Source organism: Vicugna pacos, chromosome 23, assembly GCF_048564905.1.
Source record: "Vicugna pacos chromosome 23, VicPac4, whole genome shotgun sequence".
NCBI lineage: Eukaryota > Metazoa > Chordata > Mammalia > Artiodactyla > Camelidae > Vicugna > Vicugna pacos.
In genome coordinates this window covers 32,251,709-32,268,344 of record NC_133009.1, presented here as the reverse complement: position 1 = coordinate 32,268,344, position 16,636 = coordinate 32,251,709, and the positions used below count along the sequence as shown (strand labels likewise).

The 16,636-nt window shown below is 41.9% G+C and overlaps 1 protein-coding gene and 1 long non-coding RNA gene across 2 annotated transcripts in view; both read left to right on the top strand.

Annotated features, from left to right (window-relative positions):
- LOC107033465 (uncharacterized) overlaps positions 1–16,636 on the top strand; it is a 282,054-nt gene that overhangs the window by 178,470 nt on the left and 86,948 nt on the right. The window lies entirely within an intron of this gene.
- Positions 4,648–4,962, top strand: LOC116285262 (ATP synthase subunit epsilon, mitochondrial). Its single transcript, XM_031690132.2, has one exon. The coding sequence runs from the start codon at positions 4,651–4,653 to the stop codon at positions 4,804–4,806; it is 156 nt and encodes a 51-aa protein (XP_031545992.1). The 5' UTR covers positions 4,648–4,650; the 3' UTR covers positions 4,807–4,962.

Below are 16,636 nucleotides of genomic sequence, written 5' to 3'. Positions count from 1 at the left end.
TATTCAGGCTGAAACTGTAAGTAGACTAGAAATTTCTAACATTTATTGACTGGTTCATAATACTGAGTGGTACTTGAGATATTTACCTCATCTGTCAGACTTAAGGTAAAAATCAGGGAAAGCTGTTTCTGGAGAAAATCTCTGGAATTCTGGAAAACATCTCCCCTGTTAAAAGATACATTGAAAATGTGCTTTTATAGCCATCGCAAATCATTATGGCATTTTTGTAATCTTCATAATTTAAAATAAAGCAATATAAGGTTTTCATAGAGGAAATAAATTAGATTCTTATGATTTGATAGGATAACAAGTGAATCTAATAAGAGTAGAAGAAAAAGAAAAAAAAGAAGATAAACCTTCTCTTGTCGAAGATAAGCAAAGCCGGACATTAGTAAAACTGGTACAAACAGATTTTATTCAGTAACTACTGACAGTGGGAAAAAATGCTGAACTCCTTTCAGATTTGCACAAAGAGACCTGGGTGTTTTAAAGGCAGAATGAAGGAAAAGGGAGGGGAGCAAGTAGGGGCTCGGATAGAGTCAGGTAATTGAGGATTGTAAGAGGTTGGTCAGGGCACAATTGAAGCCATGGTGTCTGCGAGCTGGTGGTTGTGGAAGTTAGGATCTGTCCTCAGAGACTGGGAGACAGAGACCCTCTCCTTCCTGATGGTTACCTTTCAGAGGAATGGCTTTTGGGTCCTTGAGAACGACACTCCGGGTTGTAGGATATACAGTACATCTCAAAGGGACAGAGGCAGGATTCACAGTTGTAGATCCTTTCTAGTAAACGCTCTAAGAAAGGGAGGTCAGGTGGCCATCATCAGTGGTCACGTAGCACAAGTTCTTTTCATAGCCTGTGCTTTTCCAGACAGGGACACCCCCCCCCCCCGATCTCTGCTCTCTCCCCCACTTCCGCTCCCCCATCCTCTTATTCCTTCTTACTGTATCGGACAGGATGAGTAAGAAACAGAAACTATCACTGTAGGTATTTTAAGCAAGAAGTGTTTTAATACAGGAAATTATGTGCTTACACAAATATTGGAAGTGACAAGCAAAGCTTCTGGGCTGGGCCTCCAGGTTGACCCCACCTCCGAAGTCTTTACCAGAGCTCTGACTTCTAGAATAATTCCTGGAACTGCACTGCAGGTATTAGTATGTTGGAATTAAGAAGCTGTTGCTGCTGTCCCTGACTGTCTTCCAACACTCGGGACTCTAGGAAGTGGATTCCCAGAGCTGCAAGCGAGGCGAGGAGCTGTGAATAGGGGCTGGGCAGGAACGCTCCTGTTTCCACAGCCTCACCCACAAGCAGAAGGAGGAAGAGCATTTTGACTTTGCTGTGCTTCTAAATCTTTTAATCAACAGAAACTAATTTGCATCCAGAACACTAGCTGCAAAGATGTCTTTGCGTCTTGCCACCTTCCTCCCCTCCCCCAACTTTTAAATATATTAGTGTATAGTTGCTCCATGAAAAGTGCTAAACATCGCTGAGCTTTGAAAAGTATACATGAGGTAGGTGAACTCCACGCTTTTGTGTAGTTCATGGTCTATCAGGGAGACAGACACGAGTCTCAGTCCCATGGGTTAAATGCTTAAGTAGAGTTCTGCCTGCAGGGTTTTGGAAACATAAAAGAAGTGTGTGTGGAAGCAGAGCAGCCATCACAGAAACGACCCTAATGCTGTCTGTGGAAAGATGACTACAGAGTTGTCCCCTGGGGAGTAGGTGGAGGGTCTTCTTAGAACAAAAATTTAAAATTTAGGTTTAAGAAAATCTGGTAACAGATGACTGGATAAAGAGGTTGTGTTTATTTATACAGTGGGATACTGCTCGGCCATAAAAAAGAATAAAATAATGCCGTTTGGAGCAACATGGATGGACCTGGAGATCATCATCCTAAGTGAAGTCATCCAGAAAGAGAAAGACAAATGCCATGTGATACCACTTATATGTGGAATCTTTAAAAAAAAAAAAGGAACAAATGAACTTATTTATAGAACACAGACATAGAAAACAAACTTACGGTTGCCAAGGGGGAAGGAGCTCAGTGGGATCCATAAGTACTAACTACTATATATAAAATAGATAAACAACAAGGACCTACTGTATAGCACAGGGAACTATATTCAGTATCTTGTAATGGTCTATAATGAAAAAGAATATGAGAAGAAATATATATATATATAAAACTGAATCACTATGCTGTACACCAGAAACTAACACAACATTGTAAATCAAATATACTTCAGTTAAAAAAAGAAAATCTGGTGAGCTAAGAAATAGCAAGTTCAGTACAGTCATAATATGAGGATAGTGGCTCTAACTCTGAGAAGTGTAGTTGGAGGCAAGATGTTACCTCTAAGCGTGAGGCTCCGACTCCTGAGAGAGCAATCATGTCTCAGCAAGATGCCGCTTGGTCTTTCTCCAGCCTTGCTTTGTAGTTGCTGGAGGAATTAGGCCCAGGCCAATGGTACCCAGATCCTGTTTCCCTGGTGAGTTTTTCCCCTCTAAGCTTCAAAGTCTGTATTTGTTTTCTTAAGTTTAGCAGGGTACAGAATGTCTTCATTATTACGGGCATGCACATTTAATTTTTTGATTCATTTAACACATACTAAGCTCCAGTTGTGTGATGGGCCTTGCAGTCAGTGCAGAGGAAAAGTTGTGTCATGATGAGGAGTCTTCCGTGAGGGAACAGACGTGCAGACACCAGCGATATCATCAGACAACTGATGTGAAGGAGTAACGTACAGAATGTGCTAAGAAGCCCAAAGAGTGCTCTCCTCCATCACGTGGAGACATCAGCCAGGACCTCATGGGAGAAGCAGTGTTTTACCTGACAGATGGCTTCATATGTGGGTGGGAAGCATGTCCCAGGGAGAAGAAATAGCATTTTGTGTATCAGCTGTCCTCAGTGAGGAGACACTGAGTGTTGGGGAAGGGGTGATATGGGACCAGGATGATACCATGAGGATGTACAAAAAAATGTGTGCTAGGAACTGCCAGTACTCTGAGGACTTCAAGAAGAGAGGTTTCCTAAGGTGCCAGAAAGGCAGCGAGGGCTCTGAGGAGGGGGTAGAATTTGATGAAGGCTGAGATTTGGAAAGACCGCAGGGACTCTGCGCCAGGTCTGGTGAGCAGTGGAAACTACCATCCAGAGGTAACGTGAGTGTGGTCCAGCTGCTGGAGAGCAGGAGACAGAACCTGTCTTTGGCAGAGACGCATCTATGAGACTGGCCAAAATTGACATTGGACAGGTCACTGGCACATATTATGGAAAGCTAAAAATGCTGGGGGCTTTTAAAGGAATAAGGTTGAAAAGTGTAGCAGAAAATGCTGTATCTGAAGTCAGTAGATTCAAGTAGTGACCGAGTCTGTAATCAGGTCTGCAGTGTCGGACATGGTCCCTGAGTCTCTGGAGCTGCATTGTATGAAGTGGGGTGCTGGTAGATTTTGTCATCTGTGAGGTCGTTTCCAGTGCTAAATTGCTACATGTCTTCTAGACATGTTGAAATTTTCAGTGGGTTTTATTGTGGTGCTATTGTTACTTGGCCTTAAGAAGGCAGAAATAGTTTGGGGAACTGGGATTCTGGCCAGAGCTGCAGCTCTGCAACCTGGTAGCTTCACGACCCTGAGAAAATAGTTCACTCTCCCTGAACCCATTTCCTTGTTGGCAAAGCTGAGATGATGTTTGCCTTGCCTATCACACAGGTTGTTTTGAGGATCAAATGTGATGACTGTATAAAGTATTGTGTTTTTTATAAAGTGCTACCTGGAACATTTGAAAAGTAATAAAGAATCAGGCCATCATGTTAACCCCACGTGAGGGGACATAATCTGGACATAAGCAGTGCCTGTGTGATTAGAGAGTCACAAAAATTTAGGAAGATATTTTGAACAAAATGCAAGTAGAAGTTAGGTAGTGACTTGGCTCATAAGATTGATGGAGAAGAGAATCAGGTAGAGGGGGCCGCCAACAGTGACGAGAGGCAGTCAACAACATTTACTTAAAATCTCTGTGCTTGGTGCAGAATCTCAGGCTCATCCCAGAACTAAGGAGTTAGAATCTGCATCTTAATGAGGTGCCCACGTGACTTGTGCACACATCAAAGTCTGAGACCCCGCAGCCCTAGAAAGCACCAAGACTGAATGTCGTGTTTCGTCTTCACTGGGTCTAACCAGCTGATGCCGATGGAGGCCTGGGGACTTTGAGTGGTCCCTCTGCCCCAGCCTGACCCCTGGACATGATGCAAGGCTCCTTTCTGATCAGTGGTATATGGGGATGTTTTCAATCAGTGGCCCCGCTTTCCAAGGAAATCAGGAGACTAAATAGTTCAGCCAGAAGGATGATGATATCTTAATGACAAATGGCACAGCAGATTTAAACTCAAAAAGAAAAAGAGAGGCGAGAGGGAATCTGTTGAACACTGTATAACAAAGCCAAGAATATGAAATATGATGACTTACAGTCCCAGCAAATAGCTTGACCACAACCTCATGAGAAACCCTGAGTTGGAACCACTCAGCTAAGCTACTTCTGAAAAAACTGTGAGAAAATAAATACTTGTTGTTTTAAGCTACTAAAAAAATAAGATAAGTTGGGCCGTGCGCTGAGCCGACGTTGACCGGTCCTCGCGACTTGACCCAGCGCGCAACATCATGGTGGCCTACTGGCGACAGGCTGGACTCAGCTACACCCGATACTCTCAGATCTGTGCAAAAGCAGTGAGAGATGCCCTGAAGACAGAATTCAGAGCAAACGCTGAGAAGGCTTCTGGCAGCAACGTAAAAATTGTGAAAGTGAAAAAGGAATAAATAATCTACCCCAACTTCAGCTTGAAATGCTGCCCTTCTGAGGGGAAGCTGTGTGGGCACGTGTGATGGCAGAGAGAGAACAATCTCACCTCATGGGGAGCGTCCTGTCTCACTCATAGGTTGACGATGCCAATAAACTGAAGTGTGGCTCAAAAAAAAAAAAATAAGATAAAGTAAAATCTCTATTCCAGACACTGTAGAAAACATATTTTAATGCAAATGGATAGTATAATAAAGTAAATTTTTGTTGTCTGGGTCAACAATAAGCCAAAACAAGAAATTTACTTTTGAATTTCAAGAAGCATATGGAAAGAGAACCAGGTTTAAGAAGATATTTGCATCTCTATAATCTCCACTAATATTTTTATACCAAACATTTTAGATAATGAAAAGGTGATAATCTATTTTTCTACTGTGAAAAGAACAAGAAAGGTCAACTATAAAGTAGTCAAATGTTATTAGCCCATTTCAGAATTGAAGAAGAGGATTTCTGAATGCCTTATAAACAAAAGCTGAAGTCTGCAAGCACGAGGGGGACGTTTCTAGAACTGAATACAAAGCCCTAAGATGCACTTCTGCTCCAGGTTTCTGGAGTGACTACCATAAAGGGAACATTCCAGATGCAGCGCTCTGGGGTGGGGTTCCATCTCTCAGGAATGTCTCTAAGCCCTGACACAGAGCAGGAGGAACGCAGACCTGTGGGGGCTGTGTTTTCAGCGTTGCTATGGAACTGTCTAAATATTGTGAGCAGAGCAGTGGTATATGACATACAATGGTCTAACACCATGAAATTATGGAGGCTAGAAATCATCTTCCTGTTTCTGAAATGTAAGCTTCTACTTGAAAAGAATGACCTGAGTGTCTTTAATAAGTGAATTATTCTTTATTGCACAAAATTAGATGCTAGGTAGAGATATGAAGGCTCAGACGCCAAAGCTCCAGTCCAGGGAGAGTCCCGCAGACCCTAACAAGGAAGCGCGCAGCGGGCCAGGCAGGGCCCAGTGAGCGTGGGGCCTGGGAGAGAGCTCGGTGCTTCAGGGATCTCAGCTAGGGTTCTGATGTTACAGACAGAGCTGCTTTAAAGGTGTGTTTGGAGGTAGACAAGACACCTCAACTCAAAGCAGCGCAAGCCTCCCTCTGCTAAATCCCTTGTTTTGATCAGTGAGACCCCAAACCCTCTGCTTCTCAGGCTTTGGGGTCTGATTCTTTCTCCGATTCCAATCATTGTTTATGAAACTTTGTTCAAATTTTAAATCAGAAGTTACCTACCATAAAATACACCTGCTATTCCCCCGTTAGAGCTAAGCTAAGGTTCATTTAAACAAGAAGTACAGTTCTCTGTGATTCTTTTTGAATAACAGTTCTGTGAAAGCTGTTTTCTTCTGCAGATTATGCCAAAGCCAGTTTCCTCTCTGAATGAATGTTTCTAATATGTGAATTCAAAATACAGCCAGCCTACGTCACCAGCTGCCCTGAGTGAACAGGAACTAAGTGCGACTGGGGCTTTGTGGCTTCTCTTGTTTCTTTCCTTTTTTCTCCCCTTCTTCAGACAGTTGCTGTTGAATATATATATATATATATTTTTTTTTTTAATTAAAGAAGGAAGAATTTCTCAAAAATCTTTCAACCTGCCTCAAGAAAGTCAAAGTAAAAAAACTGAAAACTTTCAAAAGAATGAAGAAGTTTTACTTTGCAAGATGTGGGGAAATCCATCCATGTCCTTATCTGGATAAGTTTCAATACAGTAGAAAGTCTTCACTTCTCTCCACTTCTCTGTTCTCTAGTCTACCCTGCTGAGGAAGAGAGGAACAATGTGTTCCCTCTTTCCTTGTTGGTTCCTTATTAAAACAGCATGGGAATAAATTTTTAAAAGATTGTTCTTCTTTACATCAGTTTTTTTTAGATGTGGCACCACCTGGGTATTCTTGTCAGGAAAACTCCTTTAAAAGTGTGGGAGGTCTTGAAAAAAGTATAATGGGTAAAGGAAGTTTAAAAAATTTCTGTTGAATGAAACATTATCTCAGAATTATTTTCAAACATCAAACTGCCTGATTTTCCTTTTTTCTTCTTGAGGCCTTTGATGCACAATGGAGTGAAGTCAGCAAAACAGGCTCAAAGTTCAACCACGATCAAGAGTAAACATAATAGATCATAAACCCTGTTCAAACTCGGTGACACTGGTGGTATGATCTTGCACCAAATGTTGCTTGAAATAAGTGGCTCATTGATCTAGTCTTGCAAATAACCTAGATGAATAGGCTTTGCTTCAGAGAGCCTCATTATAGTCCTCATAAGAAATGGTATATGTGCATGAAGTCTGTACAACTTCGGCTTTTCATCAAAGAGCAAGCCAGAATGTAATAGGTAAATATGAAAAGAAAATAGCCTGGGTTTATTTATAGTCCAGTCGTTTCAAAGTTTCTAACTGTTGCCTTTCCCCTATGAAGTAGAAATCTAAGCAATTAACATAAAGCCTCTTAAATGTCAAGACATGAAAAGGAATATTTTGAAAAGATATCTGTGGTAAAGTTTGCTCAAAGTTAAGCTGTTATCAGTAAACAGAGTAAAACCCAGCAGGGTTCGACAGCCCTGTGTTGTGGTCTTCCTGCCCGTTGCCCAGCTTAGTGAGACGTAGGTCCTACTGAGTGGACAAAAACTGCTTGATACTTGCAGTTTCTAGGCTGTTGCATTTCTGAAGAAGGAAGTAGATTAGTCAACGGTGCCGCCTGTGAGCAGCAGGGCTATCGCTGTGACACAGAGATAACTGATCACATGTGCGCTTCATCAAACGACAGTGTGCATGGTCCTTTGATGATCTGGGGAGAGAGGAAGTTTTACATTCTCGTTTTGGCAAAGCCTTGCCATCTTCCCTTGGTTGACAACGTCAAAAAGGTTGCTCAAAATGAAAGAATAACAAAATGTACTATGAAAATGAACTTAAATCTCTGTTGTCATTGTAGTAATGGGTTCTATGTCAGCCGTTCTCAGCCAGGGATGATTTTGCCACCCAGGGGACATGGAACAACTTCAGGAGACACTTTAGATTGTCAAGACTGGGGTTGGTTAGAGACCAGGGCGGTGGTCAGCATGCTCTAGGGCATAGGACAGCCCGTATTTTATATGACTTTATCAGAATGAAAAAGTTACCTAACATATGTGATACAATCCTATGTATTTTTGTTCTTTTTAGATTACAACAGAATGTTTTTTCCATGTTTTTAGAGGTTTATTATCAGATGAAACAGTGAAGCATGTTACACTCAGTTTGAAACTTCAGAACATAGTTTTATATATATATCTATATTTATATTATAATTTACCACTCTTCTGAGGGTTTATTTATTGACAAGGGCTTAAAGAGCTCTAAATAAATGAATACATAAATCCTAGGCCATGACAACAAAAATTGAAAAATCATTTACTTATCACTGATGTCAGTTGCCTAAGTTGCCATGGTAACTGCTGCTACAGCCCCCACAGGACAGTTGACTGTGCTTCACAGACTGATCCACAGCCGTGTTCTGAACACTGACAACCGCGCCCTTCCTGCAAGCACCGGCCATCCGTGCAACTCTTGGATTGCAAGACGAGTCTGTCACAGTCCTTGCCTCCGTTCTTGGGCTCTGGCGCTGTGTACCCGCTCCTGCACCAGTGTGTGCACTTGGTCCCACAAGTAGACCACTTGCTTCATGAGGTCCACCTGCCGTCCACTGGGTAGAACGTGGGACAGGCTATTTTCCGCACACTCTGACCTTCACGAGAGGGGCTGAGTTGGGGCTGAGTTGGTGCAGGTCCTTGTGCGCGTCTGATGCCCTGGTCCACAGCGCCTGTTACACACAGACCACCCTGCCGGCTGGGCCAGCCACCGTGTGCATGGACTGTGACAGTTACAGCTATACTTTTCCTCTTGGCGACAGTGTTTTTGGCAGCACGACTATAGTTTGCAGTATCCAGGGGCGAGGCCTGCTTGGTGACAAGGTTGTGATCAGTAGTAATGTAAACACTCCGCTCCTCAGCAGAATCGAGGGTGTCTGCATTTTCTGCCATTCCGCCTTCCCAGTTGCCATGCAGCCCAGTTGTTTTACAGGAAATCGGAGACAGCTCCTGCCCAGTGCAAGTGGCTACAGCTGGTTGGGGCCCCTTAAAACTGGCCACAGGCCTGGTTTCAGGTGATGAGTGGCCTGTAGACTCCATAATTGTATTTTTAAAGACAGGAAAAGGAGACTTATGTCTTCTTCCGTTGGTGTTAGGACCAATTCACCTTTTCTACCCATTCATAAACCTTCCAACTGAGGCCGTCTTCAAACCTGGGAATAAACTGAATGCAAATTTCAAGGGGGGCGCTCTATTTCACATTGAAATACTGGAAACATTATTATAATCCATATTATACTGAGTTTTCAAACAGTAACATCTCTAGGTTTTCCTCTCTGGTTGAAGTGTGAGAGTAGGGTGAGGAATATAATATTATTGCACAAAGATTATCACTGCATTTCTGATTAGAGTGAGCAAGGGGAGTCTGTCTTCATTCTGGATTCCAATCATAGAAGTTCTCTTCCCACCCATCTCTCCCACTGTGACTGAGGGCAGGAGAAAGGAGGTAAGGCTGAAGACTGGAAAGAATTCCAGTTACAGCTCCCTCAGCTTAGAGAGATGGACTGGTTCTGCGTCATTTCGCCAGAGCTAGCAGACCATGCTGGAGGAACCAGCTGCTAAATACACAGGACCTCGGGCCCTGTTTGGTATATATATATATGGGTATATATATATAATGGGTAAAGGAAGTTTAAAAATACCTGTTGAATGAAACATTGTCTCCGAATTATTTGCAAACATCAAACTATCCAATTTTCCTTTTTTCTTATTGAGGCTTTTGATGCACAGTGGAGTGAAGTCAGCAAAACATATATATATATATATATATATATATATATATATATATATATATATATATATTCATCTTTTACCAAGCTAAGGGTAAAAGTGGTGTCAGTAAACAGTGAGCTAAATTACAATGACCCTGACTGTCTTTTGCTATAATTACTGAATATCACTCCTCTTCTGTAAAACATTTTCAGATTACTTCTGAGCTCCTGAAGGGGTGCCTCACATCTCCTCCTCTCTCCTCTCCTGCTGCACCTGCTTGGTGTTTCCTGTCTTCACACTCTATCCTCATTCCAAGGCCCCTCTCTGGGGTTGACAGGGTCCTGCTAAGGGAGCCATCTCCTGATTCTCCTAAAACTGCTGCTCTCTGTCTTCCCGGAAAGACATGCTGGAGTCATGCGTTTGGTTCTGAACAGGCTTAGGGAAAATGCCCCTCTCTCCAATTTCTTGCCTCCTTTTGCCACCCAGAACCTCCTACAGCGTTGCTTAAACTTAGAGATTCATGATGTCTTTGTAAAGGCAGCTCCTTCTCTTCCATATTTCCCAGAAGCAACTGCTAAAACTAATGAGAAACCCAACCCTCAGCAGGTACAAGCAGAAATCAAGACACGGTCCACTGCTGGACCTTCCCATCCCTGGACACTTCTTTTTTCCATTGACAAACATGAATAATATGCAGCCTCTGCTCAACCTACTAGTTAATGTTACCAAATATTTATTGTTTATTCCAGAATATTTGTTATCTGCATTTAGATTAGTGATGACATCATGGATGTATTAGATGAAAATTTCTTTATATTTATGTAATGGAAGGGTCATTCTGGAGATTTAAAAAGTAGATAGTATGTTCCAAAATCAAATAGAAAGACTGAAGCTGGTACAAAAAAACAGATTGTGAGATTTAGAAACAGTTTTCCGAACTTCTTAATCATGTTTCAAACTCCTTGGTGTTGCAGTTTCAGTCAAGACATTCTCTTAAATGAGGAGGAAAAAAGACTTTAATCAAAGGGAGATGGAATGAAAAAGTAAATACTAAACTCCAGACGCCATGAGCCAGGGTCAGTGTGGCACACAAAGAAGGATTTGGTTAGTCTAGAACTTTTGGAGAATCTAGAGCAGTTGAGACCTTTACTTTTAGTCGCACCACAGAATGAAGGCTTTTCTGATTACTTTCACATTTCTGTCTCCAGCCTGAGCACTCTGGTGAACACCACATGCGTGTATCCAACTGCCACCTCACTCTCTCCACTACTTGAGTGTCTAAGAGGAATCTCAGATGTCTGGGTGGAAACCCAACTCCTGATCGCCCCCCTGCACCACCTCCACATCTGTCTAGACTTCCTTGTCTAAGTTCTTGACAACTTCCATTTTTCTGTTCCTCAGGCCCCAAAACCTTACAGTATTCTTCATTCTTTTTGAAATTTCTCTTTCTCCCACATAAAACCCATCACTGATCTGGTGAGTTTCATCTTCAAGATGTCTCCAGAGTCTGGAACTTCTTACAACCTCTGCAAATATTATCTTTGGGCCAAACCACCATCATCTCTCTCCTGGATTATTGCAGGAGTCTCTTATGTAACGTCCTGTGTCAACTTTGGGCCCCTCAGACTAATTTCGGCATAGATGCTGTAAGTCAGATAGCTTGAAGGCCTCCAGTGAGGTGCTGTTTTCCTCAAAGTCAAAGTTCTTCAAGGGCCTGACCTCAGCTCCTACCAAAGCTGGCTTTATGGGGTGTGACCTGTGCTCAGAGGGTCCCTGTGCATGGTTGAAGAATCTGCTGGAGCTATCTTGAAATTCTTAATAATTCTGAAGAAGAGGCCACCCATTTTTTTGTTGCACAGGGCCCCACGAATTACGTAGTCATTCCTGTCTTCTGCTGTTCTCTCATCACCCACTATCCTTGGGCTGACCCCCTGCACATCTGCAAACCCTCCAGCACCCTCTCCCCTCCAAGCCTTTGTACTTGCTGTTCCCTCTTCCAGGTTCTCTTTTCCCCAGTGAACTTACATGACTCACAGCCTTATCTCCTTCAAGTCTTTGTCCCAATGTTAACTTTTCAGTGAGACTTACTTTGACCACACCACTTATCTTGCAACTTGGCTCTCCATTCTACTGACTCACCTACATTGTGCTTATGACCTCTTGTGTATGAATTTTTCTTACTTATTAAGTTTATTGTCCGTTATCTGTATTCCTCTTGAATATAATAAGCTTCATGCAGGCAAAGATCTTTACCTATTTTTTCACTGCTTTATACTGTGATACATGGTAGGTAGTTTAAAAATCTTTGTTGAATGAATAAACATTGGAAATTGATAACAGAGTCCCAGATGTAGTCTCTATAGTTAATTACATATAATGTGGAATAATAAGCTATTATATATTTTTGTTGAATAATGTGACTCATTTCTTTCACAGCAAATTTTTTTGTTGTGTTCATATACTACTTGTTCCACTCTAATTCAAAAAGTAGCATGTCAACACTTAAATTTCCTTCAAATATGAGAGAATCCCAGTCTATGTATTTTTTTAAAGTCCATTTGGGGCCAGTTTTGAAACAGGAAACATTTTGTCCAGAAGAGCATGGATAACTTTGCAACAGAAAGATAAAAACCTAGTAAGTTAGGATGTCTCATTAAAAATAAACAAACACAATACAGACCCCTCCATTCCTCAACAACCCCCCCCCCACCAGGTTTAAGTACATGAAGAACTTTTTGCTTTGTAAAACTGAAACTTATTGGTAGTGATGGCCGAGTCTGGACAGAACTGAAGGCAGAAGTAAACAGCCAGATCTGACTTAGCTTTACCGAGTTTCATTTCCTTTAAGTGCATCTCTGAGTGCACAGCTCTCCTCACTCTGCACGGCGGGCAGCTGCCGCGGGTGGAGATATCGTGCACATCAGCACGTCTTGTCCTTGCGCAGATGCTTGTCTGTAAAGAGATTGCAGCTGCCCAGCACATCTCAGCCCTTTCTCTCTAGACTGTGTTTTTGTTTTTCCCTTGAATGATCTTATGGGTTTTATTCTCTGAACCTTTCCTATCAGGGGCTGATCTTGTTTCCCATTTCACTGAGAGAATAGAAGCAATTGGAGGATAATTTGTGCAAACTCCCACTCCCTCATCTCCCCAGCTTCTGGCCTCCATGCCCACATTCTCTCCTGTTACCGTGGAGGAATTGTCCGTGTTGAAGTCCCAAGGCCAGCTCCTCCCCTTCCAGAAGGACTTGCTCCAACAGTTCTTCTGTCTCTGAAATTTCCCCCATACTAGCCTGATCTATTCCAACTGCATGTAAATAGGATCGAGTTCTTACTTTTCCTTTCCTATTAAAAAAAAAAAAAGAGATCTCTTGATCTCACTACCCCTCTTCAACTACTTGTACATTTTTCCTCTTTTTTTTAATGGTAAATCTCCATCGAAGTCATCTGTGCTCACAGTCCTCAATTTCCTGGCATCAAACTTTTGCTTCTGATATTTCACAGAGACTGCCTTCATCTGCATCACTAAGATCTTGTGTCACTAAAAACCGAGATCTGTGTTCAGTCCCTCTCTTACCTGAATTATGAGTAAAATCAGACAAAGTTGATTATTACTTCCTTCTTGATATTTTTTTTGCTTTTCTTCCAGGACAGCCTGGTTTTTCTTTTACTTCACTGGCCATTTCTTTTCATTTTCCATTGCTGGTTCCTCTTTACCACCTAACTTCTTAATTTGGAAGCGGTCCAAGGCTCAGTGTTCAAATCTCTCTTCTGTTCTGCCTTAATTCCTGAGTGATCTCATTCATTCTTACGGTTTTCATCCCATTGATATGCTGAAGAAATCCCAAAATTTATATCTCTCTCTGGATTTCTCTTTTTAACTCAAGATTGAAGCGTCTCAACTTGAATGTTTAATTGTTTGCTCAAAATTAGGATGTCCATATTTCTTATCACCCTTCACGTGCTCTTGTGAAATTCTGTCTGATCTCTGTGGACATATAGGAACTCCATTTTTCTAGGTGCTCAGGCCACAATCCTTAGAGTCAAGTTCAGTGCTTCTTACATCTCATCTATAGCACATCCTGTTAGTTTTGTCTTCAGATAATTCAGAATCTCATTCTTTGTTATCACTGCCGCTGCTCCTAACCTTGTCTAAGACATCATGATCCCTTGCTTAGATTATAGCAATAACCACTTGTTTAGTCTTTTTTAATCTTCCATTCCATCTCTCACCTTTAGTCTATTCTCAATATAGCAGCCAGCGTGATCTGTTTTTCAAAAGTCAACTAACTATTCACTCCTCTGCTCAAAACCCTCCATTGACTTTCCATTTGACTCAGAGCAAAGCCAAAGTCACTACAAGGCTCTCAGCAGTCTGACCTTCTCTGATCTAACGTCATCTCCTTCTTGAGTGCTTCGCTCCACCCACATGTCTTCCTTGACCACGCCAGGTACATTTCCGTGGTACCAACTGTCACTCCCACTTAGGAGAATGTTCCTTGAATATCCGAATGACTTGCCCTCCTACTTCTTTTAGATTTTACTTCAGTCCTTTCTTCTCGATGAAGTCTTCCTTAACGTTTATGGCACAACCCTTCAAAACACCTAAGCCTTCCTCCCTGGCTGGTTCTCCTCCACAGCAACCGTAATGATCTAACATTCTACGCATTGGCTTGTTACTTATCTATCATCTGTCTCCTTGCATTGGAATGTAACTCCCACAAGAGCGGCTGTTTTTATCTTTTTGTCCACTGCTCTGAGTCCCTGTCTGAACAGTGCTCGTCACAGAGTAGGTGCCCAGTAAGTATGTGTTTAATAAGTGAGTAAATATATTTGGTGCCTATTTGATTATAGACATACACAGGATTTGATGAGTAAAGGGGAAAAGTTACAGATCTTATTTTAGGCCTCTGAGAGTAGGTGGATCAGGACAATGTGAGACAGATTTTTTTTTATGAGTGATCCTTTTAAAATGTAAGTCAACCACTTATTCAGTCCTATTACCTACTACTTTCCTATCTAGTTTCGTTCCTGTCTTTTGTCAGTTTCTCCCTGGGATTAGAAGGCACGTTCCGGAACCACATCAAATGACATCTTTAATTGTTATTTTATAATAGTAATTTTCAGCTCAAGAGTTAGCGTGGGCTGGGAGCAGCTCCTTGATACAGGCCACTCACAAGGCCCGGGCTGAAGAGGAGGACATTCTGCCTCTGCTGTCACTCAGCATGTGGGCCAGGAATGAAGGATTAAGAAGAAGGTAGAAAATACTTGAAGTTACTTAACAACCTTCTTTTCCATGATTGACTCTTCCCCAAATGTACACATACCCTAATTCTCAGCTGTATTAGTCTAATTATCCTTTTCAAAACATGCAAATGATAAATCAGAAAAAAAAACTAAAAGGAACATATGAATGATCCACATGTCCCCTGTAATCTCTTGTGGTATATCTGAGTTAGCATTTGTCAGTGTATTTATGTGTGCATGTGCGTGTGCGTGTGTGTGTGTGTACCTCTGCACATATGCTTAGTTTTTGGATACATTTGAAGCAGCTCAAGAGGCGGGGACTATCCTCCAGAAATCCCCAGCATTTGGTCATGAGAGCTGCACAGATGGTTTCCCTCATGACTTTCCTGATCCTTGTCCAGAAGTCAGTGGCATAGAGCCCTGGTGAAAGTGACTAATGGCGAAAGTCTTTTAGTTCCTGGAATCTCCAAGAAGGCTTAACTTGATATTTATGAAAAACTTCCTTTTGGACACCTCTAATCCATTTAAGGTGTGTGCAGAAGCCTGGATTCGTTAGTTGTCATTCAAGGAGTCCCCCAAAGTATTTCTTCTTGGATCAGTTCACTGAAAGATTACATGGGTAGACGTCATACTATCTTCTAAAAATTCTAGAGGAAAGACAATAAATGGCCCTAGAAGTTTCCCTGTTTTCTGTGGAAACTGTGTAGGTTGATCATGTGGAAGTAAGTCAGACGATCTGGCTTTGATCTTTTCCTGCCATGGTTGGTGATCTCAGGTTGATACCACACATGTGAATACTAAGCCTTCGCTTTTCCTGTGTGTGGTTCCTTAGTATTTGTTTGGTGTCTCTTTGACTCTGTGTGACTTCAGATTTATTGATCATATTTTATTACTTTTTAGTTCAGGAGGCACTAGTTAGCATCCAGGTTTAGTTACTACTGATGTAAGTAACACTAGCATTTGTGTATACGTGATGTCTTGCTCATACCAATAGAAATGGGTGCCAGAACCTTGTCTCCTGTTGCCAGCCAGGTCCATAGGGATTCAACTGGGGACTTTATAAAGCCAAGAGAATTCATTGGGGTGGACTGCACCCATCTTATAAGCCACTTGTAGCTTAGTAAATAAATAACACATATTCAATTAGTAGTTAATTTTATTTAAAAAATTTATCGGTTCCCATTATGTTTGGGGGATTGTTCTAGATGCTGAAAGTAGAGCAGAGAAGAAAACAGAAACCTCCATGCCCTCATGGAGCTTACGTTCTAGTGCTCGTGGTGGGGCAGACAGTAAGCAAGTAGATGGATAAATGATATAATGGCCTGGTAGTGATATATGAGCCAGGAGAGAAAAAAATGTAGAGGCTAACATTAGAGAGTAAGGAACAGGTGTCAGGGAAAGTCTTTAGCAGGATGTTGTGTTTAAACAAAGACCTGAAAGAAGTCAGGGCATAAGTTATGGGACTGTCTCAGGGAAATGCATCTGGACAGAAAGAACAGCAGGTCCATAGGCTCCGTGGTAGGAGATTATGAAGTGAGGGACAGTGAGGAAAGCAGTGGCAGGGTTCAAGTATTAGCTGTTTGGGGTGCTGGAGGGCCTTGTAGACCAATCTGAAGAGTTTGGGTTTTATTCTTAGTGATGTGGGAAGTCACTAGATGTTTCCAAGGAAAAACACAATAGGATTTTATCTACATTTTAAAAAGAATACCTGTGTGCTCTAG

Coding starts and splice junctions, on each gene's coding strand:
- LOC116285262 (XM_031690132.2), top strand. CDS start 4,651: ATGGTGGCCTACTGGCGACAGGCTGGACTCAGCTACACCCGATACTCT.